This window comes from Ochotona curzoniae, unplaced genomic scaffold (genome assembly GCF_017591425.1).
Source record: "Ochotona curzoniae isolate NIBS_2020 unplaced genomic scaffold, NIBS_Ocur_1.0 scaffold_4506, whole genome shotgun sequence".
NCBI classification, from domain to species: domain Eukaryota; kingdom Metazoa; phylum Chordata; class Mammalia; order Lagomorpha; family Ochotonidae; genus Ochotona; species Ochotona curzoniae.
In genome coordinates this window covers 43,067,230-43,080,975 of record NW_024467119.1, presented here as the reverse complement: position 1 = coordinate 43,080,975, position 13,746 = coordinate 43,067,230, and the positions used below count along the sequence as shown (strand labels likewise).

At 36.7% G+C, this 13,746-nt stretch overlaps 1 protein-coding gene across 4 annotated transcripts in view; it reads left to right on the top strand.

Annotated features, from left to right (window-relative positions):
* The window catches only part of TBCK (TBC1 domain containing kinase), a 173,593-nt gene that overhangs the window by 139,120 nt on the left and 20,727 nt on the right, over positions 1 to 13,746 (top strand). For all 4 annotated transcript variants that reach the window (XM_040967204.1, XM_040967202.1, XM_040967201.1 and 1 more), the window contains 2 exons: positions 3,230 to 3,405; positions 5,275 to 5,434. In XM_040967204.1, coding sequence (XP_040823138.1) covers positions 3,230 to 3,405; positions 5,275 to 5,434 — 336 coding nt within the window. The remainder of the gene's footprint in view (positions 1 to 3,229; positions 3,406 to 5,274; positions 5,435 to 13,746) is intronic.

Sequence of the window (13,746 nt, the reverse complement as noted above, 5' to 3'; positions counted from 1 at the left end):
AAGCCTTATGTAGTCGCAAATCCCATGTTCAGCTTTGCTTTTTTTTAAAATCAACCATTTTTCTAATATGTAATTCACATGGCATGTTTTTCTAATTTTGACTTATTTCTGTGAAATTAACAAATTCCACATGTTTTACAATACAGATTTAGATGCGTAGTGATATTTCCCACCCAACCCTCCCTCCTGCCCATGTTTGTTTCCCAGCACCATTCCTCCTCCTCCTCCCTTATTCCTTTTTTTTAACAATTTATTTTTACAATTGCACACTTTCAGGTTTTTCAATGAGGAAAGAAAGGATGGCTATATATAGCAGTTGTTGAAGTGGATTTGTATCCAGGGTTCTTGATGAAGCATCACAGTTCCCAAAAGAGTGAGAATCTGATCATTACCATCTCAAAGTACTTGATAATCCAAATGTAGGAATAAATTCTGCTCTATTATACTATTAAATTATATTTTTATTCATTCATTTATCACACATCTGTTGAGTTTCTTGCACCAGAGCTTTTGAAAATTTAAAAAATGTATCCATGGAGAAATCTCCAAGCAGATTGTATGTAAACTGCATACACAGGCAGCATATCACAGACACATGAACTGTTATGGGACACATAGCTACGTGTTGTTTTGGGAATATATACATACCTCAAAACAGAGTTACTCAGGAAAGGTATCCATTTGTGTTCAGTAAATATTTTCATGCCTTTTACTTGCCAGATAATATATGTAGGAGCTTTTAGTATTGTAAGAAATGAATGATCTCCGTATAATACAGATTCAAGATACCTGTAGAGATATACAAGAGAAACTAATTTTGTCATGAGTTAAAAATAAATTACCTCTTGCAGAGGAGTTAACAGATGAACCAAGACTTAAAGGGTAAGCAGAGTTTTATAAAATGGACAAATTGTGGCACCCTTTGCAGAGAGAACAGCATACACAAAGGCACGGTAGCAGTAAAAGGCACAATGTATGAGATGGTCGGGGGGAGAAGTGATGCTTTAACATGACAAACATTCATAATGCTGTTACACTCTGTCAAATGCCATCCTAAATACTTTATGTGGAAATACGGGGTTACTGCAAGGATTAAATGAGCAAGATGCAGATCACTGCCCTTACTTCACTTTATAGGTGGAAAAATTGGGCAGAGACATTTTATGCTGCACCCAAAGTTAAACGCTAGTAAATGCAACGGGCAGAATCAAAACAGCCAGAGCTGAATCTATTGGAAGCCAGGAACCAGTCAGTAGCACCTCTCATGTCTCCCACATGGCGGCAGTACACGAGAACTTGGGTCATCACCTCTGCTTTCCAAAGCCATAAAAGGGACTTGGATGGAAAAGGGGAGCTTGTTCCCAGGGAGGGCAGTCAAGGACGGGCCAAAGCCTTGGGACCCTGCACCTGCGTGGGAGACCCAGAAAAAGCTCCTGGCTTCATATGAGCTCAACTCCAGCCATTGTGGCTACTTGGGGAGTGAATCAGTGGACAGAAGATCTTCCTCTTTCTCTCCTCTCTGTACATCTGGCTTTCCAATAAAAAAAATCAATTTAGGAAACAAGGGTGTAAATTCTGATTATATGTTGTCATTCAACGTGACATTTAAGAACATCTGTTGCCATAAAAATCAGGGGCTTAGATTTTTAATATCTAAGATAATTATGATCCTGGCCATAAAATTAAGATATTTCCCACGTTGTATAAAATTGCTTAAAATTCTAGATTCTTGTGTTTTAGCATTTTAATTACATTCTTATAAAGCAAAGCAGCATACTGTGGTTTACATCTACTTTACTAATATCCCAAAACTTGCATATACAGGAACTTGTGTGCATCATCTGAAAGTACTTTATTTCAGAAAATTCCGTATTTGTATGCAGTTCCTCTACTTTCTGTGATAATTTTATGAAGCAATGCTCTTTCCTTTGAAAGACATCTAATACAGTTGATTGGAACCTGTGCCAGTCCTTATTTAATCAATGAGCTCTTCGGAGAGAATGCTTATCAGTCAGAGGGTTCTTTTGACCAGATGAAATTTTAGTTGGAAATGCCACAGTCATGACTAAATGACTACCAGCTGAACTGAGCTAATCAAAAGTCCCTGATATCAAAATTTTATATGATAGCTGTGGAAAATATCTGCTCAGATGGCAATCTATTGAAAAAGGAGCTACAAGTATTGATTTTATCCCTTACTGCTTTAATCTTTCTGAAGTACTTTTAATTTCAGAATATCTAACTTTAATTGTTAAAAATGGGCATTAGACATTGCCTATTGTTAAAAATCATAAACCCATAAAGCAATTATCATTTTTATCTAAACATTGAGAAGAAAAGTGCTTTGCAACTAAAAATTATAGGACATAAGGAAACCTGACAGATAAGAGCTATCCTCAATCTCCAATTCAAAATATTCTTTTTCAAAGTAAGTATATCTGATAGATGATTCATGTGGTTTATTTTCTCTTACCTAGAAGTTCTAAATAAAAAATTCCAAGAATCCCACAGTTAAACTAAGAGAAAATGAGTTTAAAAATCTATTTTTATAACTTGAAAGCATTAGATTCAAAAGAAAATAATTTATTTTCAATTAAATGAATAGTGACAGTTCTCAGTTGACTAACAGAACTCAATAAATACATATTAAATTAAGACATATTACAGTGCTCATTGACATTCATCAACCAATAACTGAGAAAAATTGTGAAGAACACTCAATCTGAATCAGCCTTAGGCTACATAAGGTACTAGTTTGACAGTCTCAATTTATTTCCTTCACAAACTATCCAAAAACATCATTCTTTTTCTTTTCTGTGAATCTATAAAAGTCAGATGAACATATTAGATTGAGCTTTGTTATTAGATGTACTGAATTTCCATGTAGTTCATTTAATAACGTTTCAGTGTTTAATATGATTCACAGCAGCGCTAATTACTCTTAGAGAAAAGTCTGTAAAGGATCTGCTTTTATAAAATACTCAGTACTGGCATAAATTTGATAAATTTGGTCCAGCAACTTAGTGAAGCAAAAAGTAATGCTTTCCTACACTTAAACCTTAATAACCAGGAACACAGTTACACAAATGGAGACACTTTCTGTGTCTTGCATATGCTATATTGAATGACATCAAGAGCATAAAGATATTTTATAAGGCAATGGGCTTATTTTGTATAATAGTCTCAATAATCATGTTCATATACATATCTATATCTATATATTTTTTAGTCAAGAGAATCCATCCCGTTAAGTGATCTAAAATCAGAAGTGTCACCCAGGATTTCAGCAGAGGACCTGATCGACTTGTGCGAGCTCACGGTGACCGGTCACTTCAAAACACCTGCCAAGAAAACCAAGTCTGGAAAGCCAAAACTCCTGGTGGTTGACATCCGGAACAGTGAAGAGTATCCTTTCTATTTGTGGTTTTAAAGAGTGAGGCCTCCTTATTAATGTTGCTTCCTTTTATTTAAATGGTCTATGTTAAGAACAAACATTTCTAGGATTCTTCTAATTCAAATAGCTAAATTAACACTGTATGTATGCCAGAATTGTCTGCTATGAGATCTCAAACATAATTGTCCGCTATTGTCACTTTTTAAAAAAGCATTAATAGCTAATTTGGCAAGTTAAGAGATACATGACCAAATGCAAGAATGTTTTTCTGAAAATTGAGATATTTTGTTGTAATTTGTTTTTCTGATATATGTTGCTATTCCTGACCGCATCTGAACTTATTGGCTATAAGTAGAAATTTAGGCAAAGATATAGAATGAGTTTATATACTTAGTCTACCTCAAGACCTAGAAAAAACTTTTTCACATCCCAGCATTGAACTTGTACTTATAATTTTCAAAATGTCAGTAAATAAGTATGTATTTTCACTCCGTATAAAGTGTTTTTTCACTATGATTTTTTTCCTGAAATTAAAAGCCGTTAGGAAATAACGGTTCTACTTTTCTCCTGTATTTTCACCGTCAGACCTTAGCAAGCATGCCTTGACTCCCTGCTCACTACAATCTATGTAAATAACTCTCATACTTTTAAACACACTTACATTTAAAATAAAATCTTAATTACAAATTCAACATACAAATGAAGAATTTTCTAACTTTAATAAGATCACATTGCTAGTTATAAATGCTATGGAGACTAGGAAGTTTGTATTTCTTATATTCTAAATGCGGCATATAAGTTCTCATGTACATATTTTCAATTCCAATTTGTTTTAAAGATTTATTTATTTATTGGAAAGTCAGATATACAGAGAGGAGGAGAGAGAGAGGAAGATGTTCCATCCGATGATTTACTCCCCAAGTGGCCGCAATGGCCTATGCTATGCTGGTCCAAAGCCAGGATCCAGGAACTTCTTCCAGGTCTCCCACACGGGTGCAAAATCCCAAGGCTTTGGGCTGTCCTCGACTGCTTTCCCAGGCCACAAGCTAGGAGCTGGATGGGAAGTGGAGCTGCCGGGATTAGAACCGGTGCCCATATGGGATCCCAGTGCGTTCAAGGCAAGGACTTTAGCCGCTAGGCCACGCCCCTGGGCCCTCAATTCCAATTTTTATGTTGAAATTTCAAAATGAAGTTTAAACCATACTCGTGCAGAGCTACTAAAACAATACAGAAAACCTGAGGTTACTGAAATTTGAGTGTTCAGTTTCAGCTGATATATCCTATCTATTTTGTAAGTTACTTTATGTTCTTTTTAACCTATAAGACCCCTGAATTTAGAGACCGTGTTTATGTGGATGTCCCTGGTCGTCAGGGCTTCAGGATGTTTGAATTTACTTAGCGGATGAATATGCAACCATTAAGAGGCATAAATTCCTGTTGGCTTACTAGTCAGGGATTCCCTGCTCTAAAAGTTCTGATTTGTTACTTGAAGGACATGAAATATGTTTGCACAAGCCAAACTAATCAATAATTAAAAGTACCTCATTCATGGAACTCCTTTGATATTTCCTTTTAAACAATTAGATCATTTGAAATGGAAAAATCTGACATTATGAAAGAAACAATTCGAGATTTTCAAAATCTTATATTCTAATTTTTTTTCATTATTGCTCTATTACATATAGGATCTAGTAGTTGCCTAGTTGTTTTTCTTTTCTGTTCCATTTTCAAATTTAACTTTTTTTAGAGGTACTTTATATCATTTGGATACAATTACCATGTGTTTAACGCTGTCTTCTGTGAGTCAGTTTCCTCTGGGAGTTTCTCTCAGACCCTTGAGCTTGCACTCAAATCTATGTTTTCCTTAAACAGTACTTCAGTTTCATTCGGGGTCATATTTCAGGGAGCATCAACATTCCCTTCAGCTCTGCCTTCACAGCGGAAGGGGAGCTTACCCAGGGCCCGCACACAGCCGTGCTCCAGAACTTCAAAGGGAAGGTCATCGTCATCGTGGGCAGTGTGGCAAAGCACACGGCTGAGGTAAGAGTCTCTGGAATGGTATTTGCTTATATGGTGAGTTACTTAGCTGCCTACTTAATACATGGAATAAAAGTACATTTCATCAGGAATCGATTACAAACCAAATGAGCCTTTGCTTTAACTCAGCCTTTTCTCCTCAGTGCTAGGCATCAGCGTCAAAGATAAGCTTAGAAAAACCCAAATGACAGCCTCAGGTTTTGGTTTGCTTTGTTTAACTATGCTGTTTGAAACTGCAAAGGACTTTGAATTCCTCAATGGAGAACAGTAATGAGGTTCAAGTGTAGGCCATGAAAGATGGATATGGTATAATTAGATTTGGAATTTTCTTGAGTCTCAAAAATTTTAATGGTAAATCCAGGAAGGAAATCAACTTTTAGAAGTGCAGAGTAACATAAGACAATAATAGAACATAGCCACGGGAGATGGAAGACTAAGCAAATTAAGAGACATGCCGATTTTGACCACTGGGGGAAGCAAAGGAAAGCAGAGGAAGTAGGCTGTCAGGAAAGTTTGCAGTGGATTTCTACAGAAATAAGGGAGATACCACAGAGTGGGGTGGACAGTACAAGCACATAGCACTGAGAGGCGGAGGAACTGGCAACTGCCTCAGCTGCAGACTGCAGGAAATAGCAGCTTCTTGCAGCAGATACATGCCTGAAGGAGCAGGACTCCATCGAGCTACTAAAGCATAGTTCAAGGACAAGCCATCAGAGGAGAAAACCAACAAGGGTTTCCACAAATGCATAGAAATATAGAATTAGAGAAATATGGACAAGAAAGGCAATATGACTTCCCAAAAGTCATATAACATCTCTTCAATATTAGAGTGCGATGAAGTCATTGATGAAATGCCTGAAAATGACTTCAACAGAATCGACATAAGATCACTCAAAAATGATGAGAGTCAGATAGATGGGTTAAAGAAATCAGTACATGACATGGATGAAAAACTTTGCCGGGAGATATACTAAACAGAAATAAAAATTATTGGAAATGAAAGATATGTCCAAAAAAAATAGAGCAGAAAGTTTTCACAATAGGCTTGGTGAGGTAGAAAAATAGCCAAGCTAACAAGACAAATCAATGAAAATATCTCAGAAAAAGAAAATATAAAAATTGAAAATAATATTTGAGGTTTATGGGATATTATCAAATGGCATAATATGTATCTTGGGAGTTCCTGAAGGTGAAAATAATGTAAGATCTATTCAGTGAAATAATAATATGTAAATCCCCTAGTTCTAAGAAAGCGAGGAACACTTAGACACAGAAAACACATAGAACTCCTAAAAGGCACAATCAGAAAATCTCAGTATGACACATTAGGGTCACACTGTCAAAAGTAAAACAAGGAAAGATTGTAGAACATTTATGACAGAAATGCTGACTTGCTATCACATTGACAGTTGGTTTCTCATTGGAAGCTGTAGGCTAGGAGAAAGTGAAGACAGACTCTAGTAGAGAAAACTGTCAACCCAGAACACTGAAGCCGGGAAAGCTCTCATTTGTAAATGAAAGTGAAATAAATACCTTCCAGAACAAACAAGTGGAAAAATGTATCATCACCTCTCCACCCATACAATCAATGCTTAAGGAGATACTACACACAGAAAAAGAGGAAGAGAGTCATCATTAAGAAAATACAGACAGAACATCTCCTAGTAAAAGTCCAAAGCAAAAAAATAGGAATATTTATGGAAAATGTAAGGCCAATTCATTGCTTATCAATAATAATGTCCACTGTAAAATATCTAAATTCTCTCCTAAAAAGATACAGACTGGCTGAACGGATTTTTTAAAAAGACTCATTTATTTGCTACATACAAGAAACATCTCTCTCCAAAAAAAGGATATTCTGGGACCTGATTATTTTTAACAGCCTTTGTATACCTGAAGAATAGTGGGATTTCAATTTGTTTGTTTATTTTTTCTGGCTGTTATTATCTATTTTCTTTGTTCCATTTGTTGATATCACCACCTAATGGAGTATTAAATGTATGGGGAAGTTATATGCAAAGAGAAATTGGATATGGATCAAATAATCTAACTGCCTATCAATGACCTATGAAAACAACCAATCAAATCTAAAATTAGGACAGATATGATATTATAGGAAAAATAAACAAAATTGATACAATTGATACAAAAGATCAGTGGAATGAAATTCTGATTTTTGAAAAAAGATCGATACACCATTTGCATTTGTAAACAAACAATGGAGAACTTGATAGTGTCAAAGATAATTAAGTAGAAGTTACAGTGAACACATAGAAACAAGAATCATAAGGCGGTATTGCAAAAACAGCTATGTGCCAATGTTTTAAAAAAATAAATAAATCCAGAAGAAACCAGAAATTTTCCAGACACATATAATCTGCCTATTTTGACTCATGAAGACTAGAAAACCGAAATAGTTTTCGAAATAGAAGAATAGAAAACCCATAATTAAGATAGAGATTGAATCAGTAATAAAGAGCCTCTGAACAAAGAAAACCCAAGGCCTGGATGGATTCTCTGATGATTTCTTCCGAATCTTTAAGCCATTACTAATCTCCAGTTCTCAAACCATCCAAAACAAGTACGGAAGGGAAACCTCCCAAACTCCTTCTCTCAGTCTAGCGTCACCTCAATTCCAAAACCAGAAAAAATAACACAAGAGAACTATAGACCAATATCCCTGGTGAACATAGATGCAAAAGTACTCAACAAAATACTAGCTAATCAAATCCAAAAAAACATCCAAAGATCATTCACCCAGACCAAGTGGGATTTGTCCCTTGTATGCAGGGATTGCTCAATATATGTAAATCCATAACTGTGAGAAATATTGCAATATGAAACTGAAGGATAAAAACTATGAATATGGGTCCAGCACAGTAGCCTAGTGGCTAAAGTCCTCACCTTGCACATGCCAGGATCCCGTAACGGTGCTGGTTCTAATCCTAGCAGCCATGCTTCCCATCCAGCTCCCTGCTTGTGGCCTGGGAAATCAGTCAAGGACAACACAAAGTTTTGGGACCCTGCAGCAACGTTGGAAACCTGGGAAGAAGTTCCTGGCTCCTGGCTTCAGATCGGCTCAGCTCTGGCCAGTGTGTCCACTTGGGGAGTGAGCCAGCGGATGGAAGATCTTCTCTGTCTCTCCTCCTCTCTTAAAATATGAACACCTCAACAAATTCCAAAAAAGCATTTGATGAAATATGCTTTCATAAAAAAAAATAATCAAGCAATTTGGATATAGAAGGAACATTTCTCAGTAGAATCAAGGTAATATATGACAAATGTGCAGCCAGAATCATATTGAATAAGGAAAAATTGGAAGAATTTCCACTAATATCTGGAACCAGATAAAGACTTCCAGTTTCATTATTGCTATTCCATATATTTATACAATTTTAACCAGAGCCAATAGGTCAAAAAATAAGTTAGTAACAAAAGAGAAAATTTGGATCAAATTATCTCTGTTTGCAGATGACATGATTCTATATTTTGGAGAGTGAACAAACTCCATTAAAGGACTACCGAAACACGTAAGAGAGCTTGATAAAATTGCCAGATATAAAATCAACACATACACACACAGCTCCATGTCTAAGAAATCTAATACCTTGAGTTATATTAACCAAGGAACAAAGAATTTCTACAGTGAAACTTATAAGACATTAAAGAAATAGAAGGCACAAAAATGGAAAAATATTCCATACCCATGGATTGGCAAATAAACAAACAGAATGCCCATCCATCCAAAAGCAATTTCAAGGATTCAACATGATCCCAATCAGAATAGCAAAGATATTCTTCTCAGATCTAGGGGAAAAAAAGATGCTAAAATTCACATGGAAACACAAGAAACCCCAAATGGCTAAAGACATATTAAACAACAAAAACAAAGCCAGGAGCATCACAATACCAGATTGCCAGACATATTACAGCGTAGTTGTAATCAAAACAGCCTGGTGATGGCTCAAAAATAGACATGTAGACATATGGAACAGAATAGAAATTCCAAAAAGTAAACCACCCATCTACGCAAGTAACTAATCTTTGACAAATGAGCTCAAGTCAATCCCTGGACCAAGGACAGTCTGTTCAACAAATGGTGCTGGGTAATTGGTTCTGCATGCACAGAAGTAAGAACAAGACCCTTACCGTGCACCTTAAACAAAACTCTAAATATATCAAGGATCTAACTGTTACCTGATACTATCAAATTACTGGAGAAAACTCAGAAGATACTGTTATAAGGAAAGACTTTTTGGAAAAGACCTTAATACAGGTAGTAAACATGGAGTTAAACAAATGGGATTACATCAAACTAAGAAACTGCTACACTGCAAAGGAAATTTTGAGCAAAGTGAAGAGGCAACTTACTGAATAGGATAAAATATTTGCCATCTATGCCACCGATAAAGAATTAATATTCAGGATTTATAAAGACCTTAAGAAACTCAGCAACAGCAAAACAATCCAGTTAAGAAATGGCAAAGGACATGAAAAGGCATTTTCAAATGATCAAACTCAGATGGCCAACAGACATATGAAAAATTGGTTAGGATGAACAGCTTTCAGGGACAGTTAAAACCACAATGAGGTTTCACCTCACCGCAGTTAGAATAGTTATCACCCCAAAAAAATTTTTTTAAAGTACTGGAAAGGATGTATGGGATGAGGTACCCTAAAATACTGTTAGTAGGAATGTAAACTAGGACAACCATTGTGGAGGACAGTGTGGAGATTCCCAAGAGATCTGGAAATAGATTACCATTGTGACCCATCCATCTCACTGCTGGCAGTGTTTCCAAATGGAATGGAATCTCCGGCACAGTCAGCCTCTTGTTCCAAAAACTGAAATTCAACCATATTGAAAGTTTGAGGCAGCACTTTGGAGGGGCCAGGCCAAGCATGCTCCAGGCCAGCAGCGGAGGAGACAGTTAAGACAGCTAGGCCAAGCAGGTAATAATGCTGATGGCTGAAGTAACAAAACATGGCAGCACTGTCTAAGAACTGAAAGCACAGAAGGTGGAGAGGAGCCAGGCTCCTGCTCAAGTAGCTAAGCTCTTGGATCTAAAGAAATGGTTGGAGGCCCTGCTAGCTAAAGTCCTCACCTTGCATGCTCACCAGGATCCCATATGGGCCCTGGTTTGTATCCTGGCTGCTCCAATTCCCTTCCAGTTCCCTGATTATGTCCTGAGAGAGCAGTCGAGGACAGCACAAGGCTCTGCACCACGTGGGAGACCAGGAGGAAGCTCCTGGCTACTGGCTTCAGATCAGTTCAGCTTTAGCCATTGCAGCTACTTGAGGAGTGAACCAGTTGACAAAAGATCTCTCTCTCCTTCTCTCGGTAAAAATCTGACTTTCCAATAAAAATAAAGTCTTAAAAAAAAAAAAGAAAAGCAGTTGGCTCTAGCCAAGGGAAAGCCCTTGAGATGCCTAAAGGCAAGAAGACAAAGTGAAAGAATTGGTTCACAAAGTCAGTTTAATGGCAATATGAAAACCAGTATGTTACTACAATAAGCTGGTCCCAAAAGATTAAATGTTTTATTCTCATATGTGGAAATTTTATGGGAGAGAGAAAGAGGTCTTTCGTCTGCTGTTTCAGTCCCCAGTTGGTCACAACAGCCAGAGCCAAGCTAGGCTGAACCCAGGAGCTTCCTGTGTGAGCAGCAGAGCCCCAAGCATCAAGACCTTCTTCTTCCGATTTTCCCAGGACTTCATCAGGGAGATTGGGAGTGGAGTAATCAGAAACCAAACCAGTGTTAATATGGGATGCCACCTTTACCAGGCAGTAGCGTCACCCACTCTGCCACAGTGCAGGCCCATGTTTCTTCCTTCATGTCTGTCTACCCTGAACAATAAGTGAATGTAGTCATGGAGGATGTAATCGGAGGAAACCTGAGATTTCAGCAGAGGTTATTCTAAATGTCTCACAATACTTGCCCCAGAAATCTAGGGCAAATTGTAACAATTGTTATTGACACTAAATGAAAACGAATCTTAGTGATGAAACTTGAGCAAACTTGTTGTTAACTGAATTGAAGAAATATCTGTGTAGTGCTATTGGTAAGTTATAAATCAGTCACCCTTCCTTCACAGAACTGTGTCTTTTAGCTAACGGAATAAATTACACTATTCCAGAGAGTCATACCTATCTTAATGTGTAATTATTTTTAAGTAAGAATGTTTTATAATCTATTTATATTATTTAAATATTTTAAATACTTTATAAAATACTTACAATGCTTTATAAAGTACTATAAAATATAATTTTATGTATATTGTTAAATCATTATTTTACTACTGCTGCATTAATCCATCGTCATTTCATTCCAGCAAAACATACAGTATTCTGTATATCAGTACTTTCTCTGGATCCCTAGTAATAAATGGCCTTGAAGAATTGTGAACATTGATAATAATTCCAGGCATGGACTAATGTTCATGTGCAGTTAGGTTACATATGTTACTTCATTTTATTGTTGATAATAATTCTAGGAAGTAGTGCCTTTACATTTTAAATATGAGAAAATCTTAGCTTGAAAGCTTATTTAGTTGGCATATCAGACCCAGAAACACAAGACTGTATGACTCTACAAGCCATGTTCTCAACTCGGTGAGCTCAATTTTAGAAGCTAAATGCTGCTATTCTTCCTGCTTTTTCAAACAGGCACATTTTCTTTTTCAGGGTTTTGATTTTTGAAGTAACATAATTTATGTTTACTCTAATTTTGTCCTAAACATAAAAAAAGAAACTATAAATCAGTAGATGACATTTCCATCATTAAATATTCAACTTAAAAACGTTTATCATCTTATGTGCAAAACATTGTTTGGAATGTTATAATCTAACAGCAAATTTTAAAATTCCAAACTATGAACAGAACCAGGTAGCATGACTATTCCAGTGAAGTAATAAAAATACATGATAACAACAGTCATAAATAAAGAACCATCACACTCTAAATAAAATAGGTGTGCTTATCAGAAGCCACGTGTGGTCAGAAAGCATTACTTCTATTCTTACAACAATGGATGAACAGCTTATTAGATTTTAACTGTCAATGTTCCAATCCAACGTCAGGAAATCATTTTGTCAGTTTGAAATAATTGTCTAGAGATTTAATGGTTTTCTGATCATGGGTCTGAAGATAAAATTAGATATTTCCTATTGCTGTCTTGCCTTTTGTTTGTAAAAACACAGCTTAAGGCTTTTTTTTTTTTTTTTTAGAATCTAGTGATTTATTCATGGTTGTGCACGTATCCTCTATTCTGTTCCCATCACACATCCATTTTCTGCCTCCTAGCCTGTCATCCAGGACAGGAGGCTGACTTCCATGTCTGCTGTCTCCTGGATGTTCAGCAGTAAGGAACTCCGACAAGCTCTGCAGGGGGTGGGAGGCCCCAGCCTGTTTATCCCCATGGATCCTTCCCTGGAATGTTCTCAGGCTGACTGTGGCTCTCTGGTAAAGGCAAACACTTCCCCCAGAAGCCTTCTGTCTGCATCTGTTGTGGGCTCCTCATCTCTGGCTGTAGTGGTGAGAGCAGCTCTACTTTTGTTGTCCCTAGGTAACTCTCACAGTTCTGTTATAAGCACCCACACCTTTATAATTAATCTCCCCAATTTATCTTAAGCACTTGTTGGAACACTGACTATAAAAAGGATAATATTTAAGCCTGTAATGTTTTAAGTTAACCTTGGTTAGTTGTTGTGTTCTGCGTATTACTAACTGCGTTTATTTTGGGCAAGAGTAACTCTTTCTACATCACTATCATTTATAAAATGAGGAAGTAATACTGACCTAATACCTTTGCTGCAAAGATTTTAGATTAGCCATATGGTATATTACAGAGCCTCATGTTCCTAGACATTCATCAACATCAGCTACAACTTTTTTCCCTTTACCATTATCTGTGTATATGCAAATCTGAAAATTATTACTTGACACATGCTGATTTTTTAAATTCCACAAGTTTGGGATATGTCAGCAAAATAACAGGTGGCTGTAATTTCCCATCCCTACAGAAACATCAGACAACAAGCAGTAACTGCTGTGTTGAATACAAGTGGTGAAATCAACATCCTTTTCCTCCCGGCTTTAGGGGAAAAGCCTTCAGTCTGTCAGCACTGAGAGTGGTGTCAGCTAGGGTCTCATCCTCGGTGGTTTTTATCAGGTTGCAGAAGTTCCCTTCTGTTCCTGCTTAAAGGAATATTTTTAGCATAAAAAGATGTCTGAGTTTTGCCAAATGCTTTTTCCATTTTTACTGTGATGATTAAATATTTCCTTTTCTTCCTGGTATTAATGCGGTATGTTATGAAG